Source organism: Typopeltis vanoorti, chromosome 16, assembly GCF_054136105.1.
Source record: "Typopeltis vanoorti isolate ZY-2024b chromosome 16, IOZ_Tvanoo_1.0, whole genome shotgun sequence".
Taxonomy (NCBI): Eukaryota; Metazoa; Arthropoda; class Arachnida; order Uropygi; family Thelyphonidae; genus Typopeltis; species Typopeltis vanoorti.
The window spans coordinates 60,146,545-60,171,584 of record NC_143564.1 but is presented as its reverse complement, the minus strand read 5'-3'; the positions used below and the strand labels follow the sequence as shown (position 1 = coordinate 60,171,584).

Genomic DNA, 25,040 nt, shown 5'->3' with positions numbered 1-25,040 from the left:
CACCCGCATAAAGCAAAGAGCTGACATTAACATCTCCGATTTTGATATCATGTTTAATACAACTTTCCTTCATAATGTGATCCATATAGATAATGAATAACAGAGGGGATAATGTACATCCTTGTCTCACATCAGATTTAACATTAAACCATCTTCCTGTACTTCCTTTAATTCTAACTGCTGACTTACAACTCAAATAAAGACAAAGTATTGCTTGATATAATGCCCCATTGACACCATATAACTGCAACGTACTGAACAGCTTCTCTCTTGGCACCTTATCATATGCCTTTTCCAAATCGACAAAACTTAAATACAGATCTTTGTTATATTCCCATGCTTTCTCGACTATTTGTCGTAAAGTGAAGATCTGATCCTGACAGCCTCTGTTTGGCCTGAATCCAGCTTGTTCTTCATCAAGCTTTTCTTCCATAATTCTTCTCAACCGTTTCTCAAGTATACTTGCATAGATCTTGCCAGGAACACTCAGTAGGGAAATACCTCTGTAATTCTCACATTCGGTTTTATTTCCCTTTTTATATATGGGTACTATGAGAGCTCTACTCCAATCATCGGGAATACGTCCCTCTGTCCAGGCTTTCTGAACTATGCAGTGCAGCCACTGTAAGACTTTTATACCACCATACTTCAGCATTTCTGGTCAAATATCATCTACTCCAGCTGCCTTTCCACATTTCAAGCCTTTGATGGCTTTTTCTACTTCAAGTGTGGATATGTATTCCTGCCTGTATGCCTGGTCAGTGTTTTTTACAAATGTGCTGTCATCACTGCTTGTTTCATTTAGCAGTTTTTCAAAGTAATTACTCCATACTTCAAGGATATCTTTTTCTCCAGTTTTCATGTCACCATTATCATCTCTCACTCCTTTTACAGCACTCTTTCCTCCATTCCTAAGCTTCTTCAACAACGTCCAGAATATTTTGCCACCTTCTTGATATTTATTTTCTATATTCTTGCCAAAGTCCTCCCATGACTTTTGTTTAGCTAGTTTTACACAGTGTTTAGCATTCTTGCATTTGTCTCTATATTCTCTAAGAGTACAAGCTGACTTATTTGACAGGAACTTTTGATATGCTTTCTTCTTTTCCTTCACTGCTTCTTTAACTTCCTGTGTCCACCAGGGAGTTCTGATTTTTCTATCCTTGCACACAACCTCACCACATGCCTCTCTGGCAGAATCAATCAATGTTTTCTTCAGAGTTTGCCACTGAATCTCCAAGGTTTGATTCCTGTTCTCAAACTTTTTCATTTTGTCTTCAATAATCTTTGTGTATTTTAGTCTACAGTTCACATCTGAGAGCTGCTCAACTTTTATTCGCTTTAAAACTTTCTTGCATGTTATTCTTTTCGATATGAAATTCAATTTTATCCTGCTCAACACTAAATAGTGATCACTTCCAATTTCAAATCCTCTGTACACTCTGGTGTCCTGCACCAGGGAGAAAACATCACTATCAACAATAACATAGTCAACGAGACTTTTCTTATTCCTAGCCTCTTCTCTCCATGTGAATTTGTGCACATTTTTATGTTGGAACATGGTGTTAGTAATAACCAGTCCATGTCCTGAGCAGAAATCCAACAGAAATTTGCCATTATTATTAGCTTTGCTCTTTTCTCCAAATTTTCCCAAAATATTTTTGTATGTCTCACAATCATTTCCTACTCTGCTATTTAGATCCCCTACAAGGACCAACTTTTCCTTTTTCATAGTGTCAGTTGCTTTTTCTAAAGCCTCAAAAAATTCCTCCACTTCTACCTTAGTAGAATCTTCTGTGGGACCATAGGCACAAATAAGTCTCATTGTCCAGTTCCCCATTCTCATATTTGTCCACATTACTCTACTTGAGACTGCCTGCCATTCAAGAAGATTAGCCTCGTATTTTGTGTTGAATACTATGGCTACTCCTTCTTTTCCTTGATTGTCATTGCCTGAATATAACATTTTGTATTTATTGCTCAGAAAGATCTCACCAGTTTTGGTCTTTTTTGTTTCAGTCACCCCTATTATGTCGATCTGGTACTTATCTAATTCCTCAGCTAGCTCCATTTCTTTGCCATTCAGGCTTCTTACGTTGATAGTACCGATCTTTAACTCTGGTGATGTTGAGTTGGGGTTTGTTTTCAGATTTGTTCCAGTAGCTGACTTTTCACTGTTCGCCCTGTTTCCCTGGCGAAAACAACGGGGGCCTTGTTTTACCGGGCGACGCCCCAGCCGGCATTAAATTTTGTCCTGTTGTACCATCACTTTTTATTTTGGTTTAACCAATAAGAATACAATTTGGTCGGCTAAATCCCAAATTGCTAGCCCATCCTCGTTCGTTCAGTATCCAAGTAGATACCCAACAGGGTGCACCACGAGAAGGTGAGGATTGGACATTAGGTCAGAAGCCCTGGTTCGTTCTCTGCATTCCTTTAAAGGCTATGTGGAGGTCTCCTCTCGGTTATACAGCTTTGACCCTTAAGCACCCCGGGATGATTTTACATCAAGTCTGGTCTTGCTTAATCCATCATGACACACTCATATCTACGAGCAGTATACAGCTATCCACAAACCAGCAGCCAGTGTAATAGTGAATACATGTTTTCCATTGTTTAAATGTTTCAAATATTCTTTATTAGAAATGTTAACTGTTATTACTTTGGTTTTGTTTTTTAATTTATTTGTGCTATTTCCTGTTCAAGTGAAACAAATTTTTTTCATGAAACTTGTTGAATTAAAACAATTTCCTTTTTACTTCTTTGTGTGTGGTTTAATATCAGAAAAATAGTGATTCTAACATGTCCTTTTTCCACAGAAGCCTACACAGTGAAATAATCAAGTATACCGAGTCTTCATTCACAACTGTATATATATATATAAGTTTAATAATATTAAGACACATTTTAAAAAAATATATATACAATATTCTGAACTTTACTTCAACAACAGAAACTTGTCTTAAAATCTAAAAAGACAAATGAACAAATCACATCTGATCTAGTTTTTGAACCCAAAAGTATGTCAGTTAAAAGGAAAATTATGTCTCTTAACTGCATTTGGACCTCTCTTGAAAAAAACAGTTTATTTCTTTGGGGGAAGCAGTTCCTGAAAACTACTTTATCTTGGAAATAACTGTAGATTTTCCATTCCTCGTCAGAGATACAAAGAGTTCAGACTTGACAATAAAATCTTCGAATTCAAACACTGTCTAGTGTTTGAATTTGTCCTTTAATGACTTCTAAAAAAAAAAAAAATCAAATATTTTTTCTATTTTTATTTTCAAGATTCAGAATCTTTTTCTTCTTCCTGTACTAAGGATTCCCAAGGAAAAATGATCGAACATTTAAAATTCAACTCGCTATATCCTTGTAACAGCCACTAAAATATTACTGCACTAATGGAACTTTTAATATCCGATAAACAATTCTCTTCCCACGAGAAACTTCTTTTATCGAGTTTCAAAGTTCCTATAACTTTATTTTCAATTATCTTTGTAACAGCTAAATAACTTTCAAAATATCCTTCTTTCTGAAAGACAACTACTAATGAAATTTTTTCTTGCTAGTCCCAAAAACTTTTCCATCACTACATATTTCCATATCTATCTCTCTTCCACAGCTCTCTCTCTCTCTCTCTCTCTCCAGCTGTTTATTATTTACCATGTTCTTTCTACTCGTGCCTGCTCAAGCATGTATGATACTTCCAGTTCTGCTTCAGTCATGAAGTAAGGGAAGCTGCTGCCATTACGTTTTCTTCATGGTGCTTTCCTTGAAAGCTGTAAAAACTCACATTTTCGGTCAACAAGTGTCTTTTCAACTTATATATTTTACCCATACACAAATATTAAACTATAATACTAATTTTAGGTCAAACTAATAAATGAATTTACTACTACATTCACTTAATTAAAATTTAGTGCAAAACATAAACATGATATATTAACTGCGCATGACTACTTATAAATAAAACAATGCCAAACTATATATATACATATATAAAATTAAGCAGTAAATCATTTCGTACAATATAAATGCACTAACGACAGAAACTTGTAATTTGAAACAGAAAATTAAATTTTCTGTTCCAAATTTACACAAACATGCCAGTTTGGCTGAATATTTCTTTAGCACACATGCTGATATCCCATCTGTCCCTACTGCCCAATTCTTATCCAGGTTATGCAACAACTCTAGAATCTACTTCTGATCCAATGTAAGTGACAGCACTGTGTATTATGTTACATGCAGCGTTTTTTTTACTTGCAGCATAAAGATAAAATTTTTCTGGATTGCCTTTAGCCTGCACAGCCAATTTCTTTTTGTACTCCAACTTAACTTTCTAAACCAAACTCATACATTTTCAGGCTTGTGTTTTATATAATTCACAGCTCCTCTCACTCTTATTTTTCATGATATTCTTTCTATGTCATCCTCTTCTTTTGGATTTCTTGTTTAATAAGGTTGCACATCCATTTCACTCCAATTCTATTTATCCTTTGACTCTAAGGACACATACAGATACTGCCTCATTTAAGCACCTTTTCAAAGCTTCCCATGCATTGCTGATATCTTTCCCATTCAGTAAATGATACCATGGGACAACAGATAGCATCCTCCTGAGTTTGTCATAATTTTCAATTTTGCAGTTCGGCATGTAACATGTCCGAATTGGAACATCTGGCTACTCACCATGTCATCACAGCATCATCACTGTCACCAACTGGTGGAAAAACAGTCTCGCATCCTTAACTGAGACCCCCCCCCCTTATAAGGATGCGAGTTAGTGCTTGTGTTAACACTAACTAACAACTCAATAAATTCTCCTTTCTTATCAAGAGTTTTCTCCGCTACCCAACTGATGTTCACATAATTTAAGTCACCCATAATAATTATTCATTTAGTACCATCAGGGTAATTTGGTGATGCATTTCTTTGTCTGCAGCAACACTTCCATATATTTTATCCTGTAAGCCTCCACTTCACATCAGATAGCCTCAAACTCAATTTTTGGACTCAAATCATCTGATATCATTAATAGTACCTACCTCTCCTATCTCTTCTCTCATTTCTAAAAACACCATAACCCATTTATAGTTACCAGATCTGACTCTCAGTCAGGTTTTACCAATGTGTTAACACCGTATAACATGATATTATTCATTTCTTTATGTAAAAGCCCTGAAGAAGCAGCCTATTTGGGTGTTGGTGAAACCGGGTGGTTTTGTTTCAAAATTACTAAAGTAATAAGCATTAAAAAAAGTTTAACAGCGTGAATTTTATACTAAAAGGTGAAAAATCTACCTTTTTAAAAAGAGATGACACGAATTTCTACTAATAACTATTTTTAATATATCAATTATTATTAACAGTTATTATGAAATAAATAATACACCTCTTACCCATCATCACCACCCGAGAAAAATTCCTTGTCGTTTATAAGTCGTACACAGTCAATGGAAAACCTACAACAAACCAGTGTCAAAAATAACAGATTAAAAATGAAACAAAAACCATTATGTTAATACTGTCTCATTAATGATTTATGTTGACTCTTTTATAAAGAGATACCAAAAATAAATTTAAATTAGTATTACAAATTAATTTCTTACATTTAGGAATCAATTATGTGTTTTTATTTCTTATTCTTTAAAAAAAAAAAAAAGGAAGAAAGCATGTAGTTTTTCTACATAAATCAAAATGAAAAACCATTACTGATAAGGTGGGTTTTATATTTTTATTAAAAAAAATCCTAATTTTCATTAATATATAACAAGAATATATACAAATAAATAAATCCTCCAACACATTTTATTTACTTATTTTATTTTCTGCATGCATCTAAAGAAGTATGCAGAACTCTTCTAGTCCAAATTTACTGAGTTTACTTTGACAGCAAAAGTGTCATACTTAAGACAGGACCTTGGGGAAATGCCCTGGAGTGAAATTTGAAATACAAAGAGGGAGTGTCTACATATACTTAGACTATAAGGGTCTTTTAATATACCATAACTCTGGGCTCTGTCCTAAGCTTTTCCATATCAAAGAAAGCAAACCAGGTGCTCATATTTCTAAATGAATTCAGATCCAATGTCAATCAGTGTTTCCACAAAACCCACCTTGTTGGGTGAAAAAAAAAAGTTACTTATAAATATGTGGTATAGTATATAGAAATTTGTTTCTATATACTATACCACAGAAGCTAGGCACTTACCATTCTTCTCCAAGATCTTAAAGACAAATAACTGGTCAGAGCAACAGAATGGAATAGAATTGTTTGCCAGTTTTGAATCTTTTCCAGGTTTTGGAAAGATAATAATAATTAACTTTTGTTATGCACTTCAGTGAGTATTGTGTTATAAACTAGGAGATCGATGGAAGAGGATAGGAAATGTTTAATCACCTCATGATGGATGTCATCAGGCACTACAGAAATGAAAAAGCTGTATTTGCCAGGCTGTTTGGCCAAGTGGTTAGCATATCCATTCTCCAAACAGTGGGTCACAGGTTCGAATTCAACTATGGGCATGGATGTTTGTGATTATCTTTAGATGGTGGAGTATGACCTTTGCTCTCCTTATGCAAGTGAACCTTAAACCAGCCAACCATTTGTAAGTGATTACCTCAGAGGGATAATCTAAAGTGCTAGAGTCTCTTGTCCTAATTACACAGCATTCCATTCAAAATAAGCGAAGAAAACTCTGTCAATTTTCTCAATTTAGTTTTGTTCTTTAAGATTTATCCCAAATAAATGGCTGTCACAATAAACCAATGGCCAATGGCAATTTTCTCAATTTAGTTTTGTTCTTTAAGATTTATCCCAAATAAATGGCTGTCACAATAAACCAATGGCCAATTAACAGGATTCTACATACAGTAGAATCCGTAGGATAAATTTCAAATGATATCTAAAGTTCTTTGCAAATATAATCTCCATGCCACTTCCACATTACATATCCAGCTAGCAACCTTCATTTTCCTAAATATCAGCTTCATCCTCTTGCACATTCTGGAATGGATAAAATTTCTCGTACCTTATACTCAGCCTATTTTGGACAGACTGGCAGATCTGGTAAAATCTTCCTTGAAGAAAATAAAATCTATAGCCATGGTCAACTGGTCAGGACTGGCAGACCGTGCTCTGGATAGTCCTTCAATGAGATTAAATGAAAAAAAGACAACTGTGTATAGAAGTTGCTACAGGTCTGAGATACTATTTTTGGAATCAGCATCAGTGATGTTTCATCACTTTGAATTCCCCTAACCACAACAAGTTTGGCTACATTCATTTGTTAAAGATCTGAGACAGTCATTCTAAGACTGCATGTGGCCAAATTTCTAAGAATTAACTTGTTTTTTTATCCACTCCCTTGAGAGAACATTAGTTCCTTTGCAATTAAAATTTGATTTTTTTCTACTATCTCCTAAATGAATGATGTGTATTTTCCAAAGATTTGTAATTTGTCACTCTGAAGATGACGGTTAGAAATCCAACAAAATGTCAGTAAATTCAATAAATTAATTATTCTCTTGTAGTGTATTGTTAATACTGTGATGTGCTGTTATGAATAACAACCTACACCTAAGCCTTGTATAAAGTCAACAGATTCTGGCCAGGACACTGTTAAATCTTGAATGAAGAGATTTCATTAAGAAATATTTCATTCAGGATTTAACAAGCTTTAACTCACCAACAAGGATATACTTGTATATAAGTAGAATTGTAAATTACTGGAAAGCCTTAAAGATATTGGATCTTGACATTGAATGATTCTATGTAAAGGAATATTACCTATCTTTGTATGTTTAACAAGGGAAGAATAATTTGTGAAATATATGTTAGCATGTAAAATTATGAGTTCAAGGCACGCGAGCGAGACACTCGGATTAGCAGCAGAGCCTATGGCAGTCACGTACGCACGGAGCACGCGCAAGCTTCCTGGAAGATGCTAGGAGAGAAGAACGGAATCGTGTGCAGAAGAATGGTGACGGGTGAAAAGGCGTGATGCAGAAGGGGTGCCGCTAAAAGGTGTAATATAAAAAGGCTTGCTCCCCCAGTTCGGAACTTTTTTCCTCTTGGATTCCAGTTCTTCCTCATGCTCTCCTGTTCAGAATCGGCGTCCGTCACTCGAGGGCCCCAGCTCGAGTTGTTCCCGGAGATGTGTAGGTGAACCTGGCCAACTTGGCTGCTTATCTCAACGGAGATAAGCAGCCAAGTAACAAGTGAGATGTGGGCATTTTGTCAGCGTACAGAGGAAATCTATGCAAGCTGACCATCATGCTAGATCATGTGGATCAACTTAAGCAGAGCTGCTTCGCATCCACATCGGAGAGGAAAAATCACGATAGCAAGCTCCAAATCAAGCCCAGGTGAGACGACCGTCAGGATAAAGAATAAGTAAGCTGTAAAGGGAATTGAAGATTGAGGGACAAACCAGAAGAAGTCTTAAAGATCCGGTACATTTGTAATGTACAAACCTTAATGTCTTTCGTTGTGGAAGAAAGAATTAATGTATAATAGTGAACAGGAACATTCATTAGTAGAGCTCATATTATGTAAGAGGCAGGACTTTAGTATTTAGTCTAATAGCAAAGTATTACAGCTCCAGGAACATAATCTAATGTATTGTAAATGTCGATCATGTTTAGTATGTTATAGTATAATCTTACGCGACATTAATTGAATTAATGCCTGGAAGGAATTGTAGATCAAAGAATACAAAAGGACAATCGAGCAGTGCTTTTTTTTTGTTTTTTTTTTTGACAGCAGTGTCTTATGACAAGATTCAGCTATATAAATTATAGTTTGTTATATTAAGTTCTGTAACTTAAGAAAGTGATTATGCTGAATGTATAATTTGATGAAAGTGTATTGCATAAGTTTTAATAAATGAACCTTTGTACTTTTCACCTAACTAGTTGCCTGATAAATGAATCCAATGCACCACTTATTAATTAGAACCTGAGCAGAATTTAATTGTTTAACGGAGACCATGACTGCAAACTAAAGTTGGTACAGGAAATTTAGCCAATTTTAACTAAGTATTTTAATAGAATGATTAACCGTGTGTCTGTCTGAGAATTAACTCCTTGATTAAGAAGCTTTACCAATCTAAGGGTTTTGGATGGCGCAGCAATAACAAATAAATTTTCCAGAACCTAACAAGGAGATAACTCCAGATATTTGTAACAAGGGAATTGGCTCTAGCCAAAGGCAATCCCCTTGTTTATCTAATTCACACACGTGATCAATCTAAGTGACGGCCACAGTGCATAAAGAAGATTAAGTACTGAGTAGGCATACAAAGAGAGGTATTAGTAGTGTTTCCATTACAACCACAGAAGTACAATTTAAGGATAATTACAGAACAAGAATTCAGATACCACACAGATACATGTACATCAAATAGAAATAAAAACATAAAATATACAGGTGTAACAGACACACAAGACCACCCATCTAATGAAGTGGGTGCCAAAACAGTTTGTACACAGACACACTACCATCAGTCTCCCCCTCCATATCTGGATGTCAAGGGCTGCACTGCATATAAAGCATAGTAATAGAACACTGGGTCCCAGTCTTATTCTTCAGTGATCCTAACGAACTCAGGGGCGGGAGAATTAACAAAGAATACAGCATAAAATAATAGAAAGAATGAAAAAGGTCAGCACCATCATTGGGTGGCTCACTCCATCACAATCACGTGTTCACATGGAGAGATTAGTGATGGAAGATTTTTGTCATCTAGCGCGAGACCATCACACTGCTAACTAGCTTGAAAAAGTAAAACTGAATGCCAGATAATCTCCAGATTACCTGGCAATCAGCCTTATGTTAAATGTATAGGTTACCAGCTGTTCGTGGGTAGGAGATGAGCTGACATACTCATATGTTTAAAAAACAAAATTTATTATACAATCGTATAATATTTTTTATGATTATTATATAATATATATTTTATATATATTATATAATATATAATCAGCCACATTACCTATTATAAAAGAGATGGAAAGAAATCTCCATTACTTAAAGTTTCCTTCCTCCTTCCCACTTGGTTATCAAGTAAATTGTAACAGACAAGAAATTATATTTTTGTTTTAATCCTATATGCAAGTATAAACAGCAAAGTTTGACATGAAGTATCTTCCAGACACTTCATGTGCAAACTTTCATACGATTTTATAAAAGTCTATCTTTTATAAATTTTGTCTATTATATAATCGTATAATATATTATATGATTATTATATAATATATATTATATATATATATTATAGGGGTGCTTAAGGGTCAAAGCTGTATAACTGAGAGGAGACCCCCACATAGCCTTTAAAGGAATGCTGAGAACCGACCAGGGCTTCTGACCAAAGGTCCAATCCTCACCTCTCGTGGTGCACCCTGTTGGGTATCTACTTTGATACTGAACGAACGAGGATCGGCTGGCAATTTGGGATTTAGCCGACCAAATTGTATTCTTATTGGTTAAACCAAAATAAAAAGTGATGGTACAACAGGACAAAATTTAATGCCGGCTGGGGCGTCGCCCGGTAAAACAAGGCCCCCGTTGTTTTCGTCAGGGAAACAGGGCGAACAGTGAAAAGTCAGCTACTGGAACAAATCTGAAAACAAACCCCAACTCAACATCACCAGAGTTAAAGATCGGTACTATCAACGTAAGAAGCCTGAATGGCAAAGAAATGGAGCTAGCTGAGGAATTAGATAAGTACCAGATCGACATAATAGGGGTGACTGAAACAAAAAAGACCAAAACTGGTGAGATCTTTCTGAGCAATAAATACAAAATGTTATATTCAGGCAATGACAATCAAGGAAAAGAAGGAGTAGCCATAGTATTCAACACAAAATACGAGGCTAATCTTCTTGAATGGCAGTCAGTCTCAAGTAGAGTAATGTGGGCAAATATGAGAATGGGGAACTGGACAATCAGACTTATTTGTGCCTATGGTCCCACAGAAAGTTCTACTAAGGTAGAAGTGGAGGAATTTTTTGAGGCTTTAGAAAAAGCAACTGACACAATGAAAAAGGAAAAGTTGGTCCTTGTTGGGGATCTAAATAGCAGAGTAGGAAATGATTGTGAGACATACAAAAATATTTTGGGAAAATTTGGAGAAAATAGCAAAGCTAATAATAATGGCAAATATCTGTTGGATTTCTGCTCAGGACATGGACTGGTTATTACTAACACCATGTTCCAACATAAAAATGTGCACAAATTCACATGGAGAGAAGAGGCTAGGAATAAGAAAAGTCTCATTGACTATGTTATTGTTGATAGTGATGTTTTCTCCCTGGTGCAGGACACCAGTGTACAGAGGATTTGAAATTGGAAGTGATCACTATTTAGTCTTGAGCAGGATAAAATTGAATTTCATATTGAAAAGAATAACATGTAAGAAAGTTTTAAAGAGAATAAAAGTTGAGCAGCTCTCAGATGTGAACTGTAGACTAAAATACAGAAAGATTATTGAAAAGAAAATGAAAGAGTTTGAGAACAGAAATCAAACCTTGGAGATTCAGTGGCAAACTCTGAAGAAAACATTGATTGATTCTGCCAGACAGGCATGTGGTGAGGTTGTGTGCAAGGATAAAAAAATTAGAACTCCCTGGTGGACACAGGAAGTTAAAGAAGCAGTGAAGGAAAAGAAGAAAGCATATCAAAAGTTCAGGTCAAATAAGTCAGCTTGTGCTCTTAGAGAATATAGAGACAAATGCAAGAATGCTAAACACTGTGTAAAACTAGCTAAACAAAAGTCATGGGAGGACTTTGGCAAGAATATAGAAAATAAATATCAAGAAGGTGGCAAAATATTCTGGAGGTTGTTGAAGAAGCTTAGGAATGGAGAAAAGAGTGTTGTAAAAGGAGTTAGAGATGATAAAGGTGACATGAAAACAGGAGAAAAAAGATATCCTTGAAGTACGGAGTAATTACTTTGAAAAACTGCTAAATGAAGCAAGCAGTGATGACAGCACAGTGATTAAAAACACTGACCAGACATGCAGTCAGGAATACATATCCATACTTGAAGTAGAAAAAGCCATCAAAGGCTTGAAATGTGGAAAAGCAGCAGGAGTAGATGATATTCGACCAGAAATGCTGAAGTATGGTGGTATAAAAGTCTTACAGTGGCTGCACTGCATAGTTCAGAAAGCCTGGACAGAGGGACGAATTCCCGATGATGCGAGTAGAGCTCTCATAGTACCCATATATAAAAAGGGAAATAAAACCGAATGTGAGAATTACAGAGGTATTTCCCTACTGAGTGTTCCTGGCAAGATCTATGCAAGTATACTTGAGAAACGGTTGAGAAGAATTATGGAAGAAAAGCTTGATGAAGAACAAGCTGGATTCAGGCCAAATAGAGGCTGTCAGGATCAGATCTTCACTTTACGACAAATAGTCGAAAAAGCATGGGAATATAACAAAGATCTGTATTTAAGTTTTGTCGATTTGGAAAAGGCATATGACAAGGTGCCAAGAGAGAAGCTATTCAATACGCTGCAGTTATATGGTGTCAATGGGGCATTATATCAAGCAATACTTAGTCTTTATTTGAGTTGTAAGTCAGCAGTCAGAATTGAAGGAAGTACAGGAAGATGGTTTAATGTTAAATCTGGTGTGAGACAAGGATGTACATTATCCCTTCTGTTATTCATTATCTATATGGATCACATTATGAAGGAATGTGGTATTAAACCTGATATCAAAATTGGAGATGTTAATGTCAGCTCTTTGCTTTATGCGGATGATGTTATACTTCTAAATAAATCCGCTACAAGTCTGCAAGATTCTCTGACTAAATTGAATAGCTGTTGTAATAGATATGGTATGAAGGTCAGCAATAAAAAGACAAAGACAATGAAAATAGGCAAAATCATTGAAAATGTCAACTGTGTTGTGAATGGAGAACCTGTGGAACAAGTAAAACATTTCAGCTACTTAGGCACGATTTTTACTGAAGATGGTAAATTAAATATAGAAATAGACAACAGAATCAGCAAAGCTGGTATGGTGGGAAGTCAATTGAATAAATTCATATGGAATGAGAGCGAAATTAGTCGGAACACTAAATTAGCTGTATACAAGACAGTGTTCAAACCAGTTTTAACTTATGGATCTGAGAGCTGGGTCAGAAGTAAAACACTTGACCAAAGACTAGAGACTGCAGATATGAGAGTCCTGAGAAAGATTAGAGGCGTGAACAGATGGCATCAATGGCAATATCGTATTAAAAATGAGGATATTAGGAAAGAACTTGACATTGTCAGCATCCAGGAATGCGTTAGCAGAGCTAATCTCAGGTGGTATGGTCACTTAAATAGAATGGGAGAGGAAAGATTAGCAAAACAAGTGTTCTCTGCCAGGTTGGCAGGAAAACGACCCAGAGGAAGACCAAGATATAGGTGGATTGATACGGTACAAAGTGCCTTAGATGATAGAAATATAAGATCTGATAATGTTGGAGCCTTGACAAGTAACAGACTGATTTGGAGGAAAATTGTAGATAGGAAGTTAGTAATGATGTAATTTTTTCATGTAGTAGTGTCATATCCTGTACACCCCTTGAGGGTACATGGCAGGAATTTGATGATGATGATGATGATATATATTATATAATAATCTTGGTTATCAAGTAAATTGTAACAGACAAGAAATTATATTTTTGTTTTAATCCTATATGCAAGTATAAACAGCAAAGTTTGCACATGAAGTATCTTCCTGACACTTCATGTGCAAACTTTTATACGATTTTATAAAAAGTCTATCTTTTATAAATTTTGTCTATTATGCAATCGTATAATATATTATATGATTATTATATAATATATAATCAGTCACATTACCTATTATAAAAGAGATGGAAAGAAATCTCCATTACTTAAAGTTTCCTCCCTCCCTCCCACTTGGTTATCAAGTAAATGGTAACAGACAAGAAATTATATTTTTGTTTTAATCCTATATGTAAGTATAAACAGCAAAGTTTGCGCATGAAGTATCTTCCTGACACTAGGATACTTGCATATAGGGACTGTTGATTTCACATAAATTGCCTTAGTTTCCATTAACGCAAAGCACACCTCTTTTACTACAAATATCTCTACTCCAGAGAATTTTTAAAATATACAAGTAGTAAAATGTGATATATTTTGCTACTTGTATATTGAAAATATATGATTTTTTGCAGTGATGTAGTGGTGGACAATGTAAGCTAAGAGGTCAGCTGTGGATTTTGAATGGCAGGATCCATACTGATGGTTGTTGAGTAACTGGCGGACCTCTAAGTAGTGAGAAGTTGACTATTAATTACATCATCATGTCTATCAAGGATTTAGGCCTCGAGTGGCCTGCTCTGACCTTAGAAGTCATCATTGAATCTCTTAAGAGGATGTCCTGGTTTTCTTTTTCCTAATGTTTTATAATTTAAGGCTTCTTTTGGTAATCTTTCTGTTTTCATTCTTTCAACATGTTCCATCCATTTATGTTTATATTTTTTTGATATTTTCTATTACTGATTCCTGGTTTAATTCTTTCATAATTTCTTTGTGATCAAATAGAGTATACTACTTTGCAGTTTTTCTCATAAACTTCATTTCAGCTGTAATTAATCTTTGTCTTTTTGTTTTATTGTCCAGAATTCACTTCCATACAACAGGACTGGTAGGGCTAATGTACTGTATACTTTTAGTCTGGTTTGTTTTTGAACTAGGTTTGATTTAAATATAGAGTGAATTACACCTGTTATTTTTAAATATTTTGCAATTTTTACATTTATATCTTTTTCATTTTCATATGTGATCATACATCCTCATCATCATCATCATCATCAAATTCCTGCCATGTACCCTCAAGGGGTGTACAGGATATGACAGTACTACATGAAAAAATTACATCATTACTAACTTCCTATCTACAATTTTCCTCCAAATCAGTCTGTTACTTGTCAAGACTCCAACATTATCAGATCTTATATTTCTATCGTCTAAGGCACTTTGTACCGTATCAATCCACCTATATCTTGGTCTTCCTCTGGGTCGTTTTCCTGCCAACCTGGCAGAGAACACTTGTTTTGCTAATCTTTCCTCTCCCATTCTATTTAAGTGACCATACCATCTGAGATTAGCTCTGCTAACGCATTCCTGGATGCTGACAATGTCAAGTTCTTTCCTAATATCCTCATTTTTAATATGATATTGCCATTGATGCCATTCACACCTCTAATCTTTCTCAGGACTCTCATATCTCTGGTCTCTAGTCTTTGGTCAAGTGTTTTACTTCTGACCCAGCTCTCAGATTCATAAGTTAAAACTGGTTTGAACACTGTCTTGTATACAGCTAATTTAGTGTTCCGACTAATTTCTCTTTTATTCCATATGAATTTATTCAATTGACTTCCCATGATACCAGCTTTGCTGATTCTGTTGTCTATTTCTATATTTAGTTTACCATCTTCAGTAAAAATTGTGCCTAAGTAGCTGAAATGTTTTACTTGTTCCACAGGTTCTCCATTCACAACACAGTTGACATTTTCAATGATTCTGCCTATTTTCATTGTCTTTGTCTTTTTATTGCTGACCTTCATACCATATCTATTACAACAGCTATTCAATTTAGTCAGAGAATCTTGCAGACTTGTAGCGGATTTATTTAGAAGTATAACATCATCCGCATAAAGCATAGAGCTGACATTAACATCTCCAATTTTGATGTCAGGTTTAATACCACATTCCTTCATAATGTGATCCATATAGATAATGAATAACAGAGGGGATAATGTACATCCTTGTCTCACACCAGATTTAACATTAAACCATCTTCCTGTACTTCCTTCAAATCTAACTGCTGACTCACAACTCAAATAAAGACTAAGTATTGCTTGATATAATGCCCCATTGACACCATATAACTGCAGCGTATTGAATAGCTTCTCTCTTGGCACCTTGTCATATGCCTTTTCCAAATCGACAAAACTTAAATACAGATCTTTGTTATATTCCCATGCTTTCTCGACTATTTGTCGTAAAGTGAAGATCTGATCCTGACAGCCTCTATTTGGCCTGAATCCAGCTTGTTCTTCACCAAGCTTTTCTTCCACAATTCTTCTCAACCGTTTCTCAAGTATACTTGCATAGATCTTGCCAGGAACACTCAGTAGGGAAATACCTCTGTAATTCTCACATTCAAAATGTGAGAATTACAGAGTTTTATTTCCCTTTTTATATATGGGTATTATGAGAGCTCTACTCCAATCATCGGGAATTCGTCCCTCTGTCCAGGCTTTCTGAACTATGCAGTGCAGCCACTGTAAGACTTTTATACCACCATACTTCAGCATTTCTGGTCGAATATCATCTACTCCTGCTGCCTTTCCACATTTCAAGCCTTTGATGGCTTTTTCTACTTCAAGTATGGATATGTATTCCTGACTGCATGCCTGGTCAGTGTTTTTTATCACTGTGCTGTCATCACTGCTTGTTTCATTTAGCAGTTTTTCAAAGTAATTACTCCATACTTCAAGGATATCTTTTTCTCCTGTTTTCATTTCACCTTAATCATCTCTAATTCCTTTTACAGCACTCTTTCCTCCATTCCTAAGCTTCTTCAACAACCTCCAGAATATTTTGCCATCTTCTTGATATTTATTTTCTATATTCTTGCCAAAGTCCTCCCATGACTTTTGTTTAGCTAGTTTTACACACTGTTTAGCTTTTTTACATTTGTCTCTGTATTCTGTAAGAGTAAAAGCTGACTTATTTGCCAGGAACTTTTGATATGCTTTCTTCTTTTCCTTCACTGCCTCTTTAACTTCCTGTGTCCACCAGGGAGTTCTGATTTTTTTATCCTTGCACACAACCTCACCACATGCCTCTCTGGCAGACTCAATCAATGTTTCCTTCAGAGTTTGCCACTGAATCTCCAAGGTTTGATTCCTTTTCTCAAACTCTTTCATTTTCTTTTCAATAATATTTCTGTATTTTAGTCTACAGTTCACATCTGAGAGCTGCTCAACTTTTATTCGCCTTAAAATTTTCTTACATGTTATTCTTTTCAATATGAAATTCAATTTTATCCTGCTCAAGACTAAATAGTGATCACTTCCAATTTCAAATCCTCTGTACACTCTGGTGTCCTGCACCAGGGAGAAAACATCACTATCAACAATAACATAGTCAATGAGACTTTTCTTATTCCTAGCCTCTTCTCTCCATGTGAATTTGTGCACATTTTTATGTTGGAACATGGTGTTAGTAATAACCAGTCCATGTCCTGAGCAGAAATCCAACAGATATTTGCCATTATTATTAGCTTTGCTCTTTTCTCCAAATTTTCTCAAAATATTTTTGTATGTCTCACAATTATTTCCTACTCTACTATTTAGATCCCCAACAATCCTAGGTAGTTAAATTAATTCACCTGTTCTAAGATCTTCTTATCTGTTACTATTTTAGTTCTTGCTGGATTTTGTTCTTTAAAGGCCATAGTTTTTGATTTTTCTGTTGATATTATCATACCATAATCTTTGGCGGCTATCTCATTTAGATCTAAAATAGCTTTCTGTAAGTTATCTTCAGAATTTGTAATTATTATTTGGTCATTGGCAAAAAGGAGAATGTTGAAATTCACAATAAGAGAAGTTTAATACCTTGTTGAAAATTAATTACTATTATAAACTATTAATTACTTTGTCCATTATTTGGGAGAGGACTGAGGTGATGGGTCAGTAATTTGGGTAGACTTCAATCTCCCTTTTTTTGAACAGGATGGATATGTGATTGTTTCCATGCAGTTGGATAAGTACGAACTATGTAAAACAGATTGTAGAGATGCTACAGGACTGGTGTTAGCTCTGGGGTACAATGAATACTATTGGAGAAAACTTTTTAGTGTCCAAATTATTTAGTAAGTTTCTGATGACTTTTTTTTGTTATAAAACTACAAGAGGCATATAGTACTCAGATTCTGTATAGTAGGAGGTGATTTCCCCCTGGTCTTCTATGCAGGAGTTCAAGGAAAAGAGTGATGTTAGGAGGTCAGCTTTATCTTTGGGTGGAGTAACTGTGGTTCTATCAGGATGAGAGAGAGAGCGATGGAAATGAAGGTGAACAGAACTTTAATATATACACGTGACCACAGTACTTAAATTATTTAATAAGTCAATATTTCGTCCCAAGTATCTTAGGACATCATCAGTACAGTAATTTCAAACAATACTAGGAATAACATACAGTTAGGGCACATGCTTACAATGGAATCCCACTATGCATGCAGTTGCGTGATATATAATTAAATTAACATATATCTGATACAACATAAATTAAATTAAATTAAAATAAAATAACATATATAAATTTATTTTACACAATTAAGGATGACAATTTCCCAAACTTTATGGATAGTAAGAATGTCATTACGGTTTAAATTGAGTCTGTGACGTAGGGCGTCAGCACTTTTTTTTTTTATATAAAAGCTCATGTTTATATAAGGATCTATGTAGATGGTGTTTTTTTTCCCAATGGATCCTATGGTCTGGGTTTTCAACTCGATGCTGTGTGAGACCAGATTTACATGGTTTGATAAGACGGATATGGTCTTGATGTTCAGAGATGCGTTTACTAATAGATCTCCCTGTCTGTCCATAGTAAGACATCTTACAGGAACATGGAACTTCGTAAACACCAGGTGACATCAAAGGTGAGAGTTTGTCTTTAGGATAAGGTAGCAAATTATAGATCTGGTTGATTGGTTTGTAGGTAGCAGCAAGTTTGTATTTCTTCATAATTTTTGACAGATGTTCGGAGATGCCTTTGACATACGGTATGGGAATCCTGTGGGATTGTTCTTGTCTAGGTTGATGTGTGGGGAAGTGACTGATGATTTTTTGAGTTGTTTTTGGATTGTATCCATTTAGTATGGCTGTATTTTTCATGATTTCCAATTCTTGGTTTAAAGATTCTTCGGAGAAGCAAAATCTGTGTGCTCTGACTACTAATGATTTAATGATGCCAAATTTTTGAGATGGATGGTGGGTAGATGAATTGTGAATGTAACAGCCTGAAAAAGTAAATTTATGATAGACAGAAGTGGAGAAGAACAGTGAAAAAACACCAAACTTCTACATAGACCCTTATATAAACATAAGCATTTATATAAAAAAAAGAAGCCCTATGTCACAAACCCAATTTAAACTGTAATGACGTTCTTACTATTCCTAAAGTTTGGGAAATTGTCATCCTTAATTTGTAAAATAAATTTATGTATGTTATTTTATTTTAATTTAATTTAATCTAATTTATTTTTTATCAGATATATTTTAATTTAATTCTATATCACACTAATGCACGCATAGTGGGATTCCATTGTAAGCATAAGCCCTAACTGTATGTTACTCTTATTACTTCCTTATACAGTAATTTCAAACAATAACTGTATGTTATTGTTTGAAATTAGTGTACTGACGATGTCCTAAGATACTTAGGACAAAATATTTGCTTATTATATAATTTAAGTGCTGTGGTCACACGTGTATGTTTAAGTTGTGAATATGCCACAGGTTTCACTATATAATAAAGGTGAACAGAAGTTGCATCCAATTGCCTTAGCAAGGGATCAGAAGGCATGGTTTCAAGCAAGGGGGGGGGGGGCTATTTGCTCAAGTCAATGATTAACTAACTCAGTAAGTGGCTGAAGAAAGGCCTCATAAAAAGTTTATCTAGTCAGTGACTAGAGTCAAAACTATAATAAAGGTCTTTCTTAAATCAGCAAGTGCTATGAAAACAGACACTGGAAGGATAAGAATTCATTTAAATTTCGTATTTTTTTTGCACTTTCTGAAGATATTAACAACAGTTTATGCTTTTTTTTCTACTTTAAATAAATAAATAAGTAAAATACTTTTGTGAAACAGAAAATTATTTCTAAGTAAATCACATTTTTACCAAGTTTCATTCCTGATTTTCAAACTAAATTAGGACTTACACATCACCGACATATCAAAGTCATAAATTAATAACTTGGATCCAATCAATTTCTATAAGGGTCGAACAGTATTTGCAGCTGTTGTGCTTTATGATAATAACATGAATGAGACTAGCAAAATTTCTTCCATTACCATACATTTTTCAATTAAGTTTCGAATATAAAAAATCAAATGTAGTTTATGGCAAAAGGGCATCATGAGAAAAAAAAAACAAAAAAACTGGAGAGTTTTAAAATTAAAAATTAAATAATAAAACTCTAAAAAAATTTTAGGCCTACACATATAACAACTTGGTGCCTTTCTGAATTATGATTTTCTCTGAAATATTATTGGATGGATGGATGGAACCAGCAATGTCATATGACAGAGCAGTAACAAAAAACAATCGAAAAATATTTAATTTAGAATCAAAATAAAAAATATATATTTCAGAAAATGAATATTTCTTTCTCAACATTTCAAATTTTAGATCTACTATTAATGATCAAATTCTGCATATTCCACTACTGAGGAAATAAAGTAATTATCGGTGTCCACTGCATATCTATTTTAGGCTGTCATGTCATGATTAATTGGTGACTGAGGTATGACCAAGTGCTCTGTAATGATGCATGCATATCCTATCTTCTCATTGATCATATTACAACAAAATAAGCATTTGTAATAACTAATAATCTCCACTAGATGCAATAACTAAGGTAAACAGAAAAAAATAAAAATACAAAAAGATAATATAAAAAAACTGTTTATGACATAAAACATGGCATTATGTAAATAAAACTGACATTTAAAGAAACTCCTCCTCTATTTTTTTTTTCAACCAAAACTAAATAACAACATCAACTAAAAATTCTCACTAATCACTGATGACTGGATGAATGCATTTTGCAAGCCCTGATCATTATATACATAACAATTGTGAGTTTTCAGTGATTATCAGAGGAAATTAATTAGGAATAATTAACTGGGTATAGATCTGAAATTTAGAATTGATGCAAATAACAAGCAACCTACATGGTTACCACATAACATATGAAACTCTTCATATTCTGATCAGAATATAGACCAGTAGTTCTTAACCTGGGGTATGTGCACCCCTGGGGTTCAAGAGAAGTTTCTAAATTTTGACCCAGATTCAATGGACAACACCTATTTAATAAAAGACGATCTTATTGACACACAAGCCAATGCACGTATTCAAATGGAATTTGAAAAACTGGACTTAGAACAATTCTGGTGTATGTACACAGTTAGAACCTTATCCACAGCTGGCAAAAGCAGCATTGCAGACACTTTTACCATTTGCCACCACCTACCTGTGTGAAATGGGATTTTCATCACTTTTGCAAATAAAAACAAAAGCCAGAAATCGCTTAAATGCAAGTGATGACTTACGCGTGCTCTTTCAAAAATGGAGCCTTGCTTCAAAAGTATTATTATGAATAAACAACAACAACATAGCCATTAAAAATTGAGATATTGTTTTGTATGTATATGTAAATATATGTGTTTATTTTTCAATAAATAAATTATCTTGCAATGGATGTAATTTCCTAAATAAAGAAATAGAAGCACATTTTTCAAGGGGGTGCCGATCACTAAAAAAGGTTAAGACCCACTGATATAGACAAATGATAAATTTTTTCCATATACAATTATACTTATTTTACTTTTGTTACACATAAATTAAAATAAATTGAGTAACATAAAGAAAACTAACCCATCACCCTGAAAAACTAACTGTGATTCTTCTGCAATCTTCCATATTCTGATTGTTCTGTCTCTTCCACCTGCAGTAATAGCTATTTCCCTAGTAAGACTATCAATTGCAGTTATCTGATCTTGATGACCAAACCTACAAATCAAATATTATTGGAGTTATTATTTATCTATATTTCTCTAGTAAGACTATCAATTGAAGTTATCTATCCACATGATCAAACCTACAAATCAAATATCACTTTTCATCTTTTTTCAACAAAAACTGGTAAAAAGGATCTAAATGTAAATGTACAGACTTAAGGAATTTACAACTGTGTTAAAAAAAAAACTTTTTTATTATCCCGACATTTCAATCTTCACATCAAGATCATCATCAGGAGCATACATCAATATAATATACAAGACAAGCTGAGTTACATTATTAACTGTAAGCTAAAGAAACAATGATATGATCACATGTTATTCTACTGGCATAACCTCCAGTGAAAAAAAAAAATAAATAAATAAAATAAATTACACCAAGCTAAATTCTATTTACAATGACAGGAATAAACATTCTTTCAGAAACAATGATGTCCTATTTTTAGTGTTACAATTCTTATTTTTGCTGTAGGGATGTAGGGATTAATGTAGGGATGTCTTTAATGTAGGGTCCCTACATTAAAGGAACATCAGACAAAATAAACAGAGTACTACGAAAATACAACCTCAAAGCCACCTTTAAACCTCTTGTAAAATTAAAACGCTTACTCAACTCATCCAAAGACCCACTCCCTCCACTAGCTCACCCTGGAGTATACCGCATTTATTGTACTTGCAACATACCATATATAGGAGAAACAAGGACGCACAATTCCTATCAGACAAAAATAACATAAACGACACATTAAATATAACAATTATGGTGAAGCTGGCCTTTCTGATCATGCCCTGAATTCCTTACACAGAATTGACTGGAAAAGCACTAGCTGTCTACATCGCACTAAAACATGGTATGAACGAAAATTCAAGGAAGCATGCGAGATTATTATCAACCACCCCCAATCTGAGCAATAATGATGGTCTAAAAATCCCAAACATATGGAAAGTATATATTCAACCCACGTCACGTTTCTCACTAAAAACAACTATAAACAGGACTGTAGAAAAATCCAGTATCTTAAAAGCAAAAATAAGAATAGTAACTAAAAATAGGACAACATTGTTTCTGAAAGAATGTTTATTCCTGTCATTGTAAATAGAATTTAGCTTGATAATTTAATTTTTTTTTTCACTAGAGGTCATGCCAGTAGAATAACATGTGATTATATCATTGTTTCTTTAGCTTACAGTTAATAATGTAACTCAGCTTGTCTTGTATATTGATGTATGCTCCAAATGATGATCTTGATGTGAAGATCGAAATGGCGGGATAATAAAAAAGATTTTTTTTTAAAACGGTTGTAAATTCCATAAATTTTTAAAATGAATGCTGATCACTGTGTAACTCTAAAAGAAAGGAATACAGACTTAACTTTACAATGTATATTGAAACAATGACAATGAAGAATTTAAGTATCACCAAAGTTTTGCAACAGATACTGAAAGGCGAGTACTCCATGTCATTATTTTTAGTTGCTTGGTATATTATTACGGGCAACTCCAGGGAGTCATTAGACTCATCGAGGGAGGCCCCAAATCATATTCATCACAACTATTCGACATTCATACAGTATCTATCATACCTCGCCTTAAACTCATTCACTGTCACAGCATCCACCACAGACTCTGGCAGCCCATTCTACTCATTCACCACTCTAAAAGTAAAGAACCCAGCTCTAACACCTTTACTAACCACACTTTTGCCCAGTTTCCATGGATGTCCCCTAGTCCTCCCACAACCAGCCCTGTTCTCAAAAATATCTTCTGAATTAATTTTATAGAAACCCTTCAGTAATTTGAATGTCTCAATCATATCTCCCCTCCTCCCCCTATCAACCAATTTTTGCAACCCACAAATCCTCAACCTGTTCTCATAAGGTTCATTCCACAGACATGCTATCATCTTGGTCACTCACCTCTGGATCCTCTCAACCTCCTCCCCATCAAGAAGAAACCTAGGTGACCAAATCTGGGCACAGTAGTCGAGATGGGGTCTTATCGTATTCTTCAGCAACCAAGTGATTTGATAAGCTGATTTGGTTACTTTTGCAATGTGCCCCCTAAACTTCAACTGCTTATCCACCAACACTCCTAAATTTTGTGCCTCATCAATTTCCTGGAGTACAGTTCCACCCATGTAGTAAACTGCTGCTAATCTTTTCACCCCAAAATGTATAACCTTACATTTTGCCACATTAAATTGACATCCATTCTCCTTAGCCCAGACCTCTAATCTATCCAAATCATCCTGCAAAATTTTGACATCATCTACATTCACTATTGCCCTACCCAATTTTGCATCATCTGCAAACAAATGAACTGTTCCTCTCAGATCCTTTCCTATATCATTAATGAACAAATTAAACAGCAGTGGTCCAAGAACAGCTCCTTGTGGCATACCACTAGTCACAGGCCATCTTGTGGACTCTACTCCTGAATAAACCACTCTCTGATATCTCTCCGTCAACCACCCTCCTATCCATCTCACCAACCCTATATCCATCCCCCATATGCTGCAATTTACTGATTAGAATTCCATGTGGTATCCTGTCAAAGGCCTTAGCAAGGCCCCAGTAGAATCACTGTAAATCCATTATCCTTATCCAATTCAGCCATCACTGTGTTATAATACGTGAGCAAGTTACTGAGGCATGACCTACCCTAATAATATGACCTACCTAAATAACCTGACCTACTCTAATAATATCAATGGGATGTGAGTGATAGTTATATGTTTATGCCTGTAAATTTAATTGTGTATTATACAGCTCTTTCTGTGAGAGAAAAATATGATCAGATATGATAATTGACTAAATACTGATCAATACTAAATACAGCATTTAAACGCGTGGATAGGCTTATTTGTTCATCAGACATGTTGTAATAGATTTAACGGTATTGATATGAACACGGATAAGGAAAATAACTATTTATTAACTTAAAAGCTAATATTTCGCTGGTATTATATCCAGCATCTTCAGAGCACACAACACAAAGTTTGTTACAAATGCAAGACAACCACAATCCGGTGTAATAACAGTGGGGCTAGTATAAGTAATTGCAGCGTGCAACACAAGACTGAAGTCCTAATAGGGTGCCATCTAGGTTAAAAAAAAAAAAAAAAAAAGTAATTCAAAGTTTTGAAATAGTAATCCAAAACAGTCTTAGAAAGTTTGA

The 25,040-nt window shown here is 34.7% G+C and overlaps 1 protein-coding gene across 1 annotated transcript in view; it reads right to left on the bottom strand.

Annotated features, from left to right (window-relative positions):
* Positions 1-25,040, bottom strand: part of LOC150098055 (U3 small nucleolar RNA-interacting protein 2-like) — a 190,013-nt gene that overhangs the window by 56,822 nt on the left and 108,151 nt on the right. Inside the window, exons 10-11 of the mRNA XM_090406409.1 lie at positions 21,721-21,855; positions 5,403-5,465 (exon numbers count right to left, since the gene is read on the bottom strand). Coding sequence (XP_090262535.1) covers positions 5,403-5,465; positions 21,721-21,855 — 198 coding nt within the window. The remainder of the gene's footprint in view (positions 1-5,402; positions 5,466-21,720; positions 21,856-25,040) is intronic.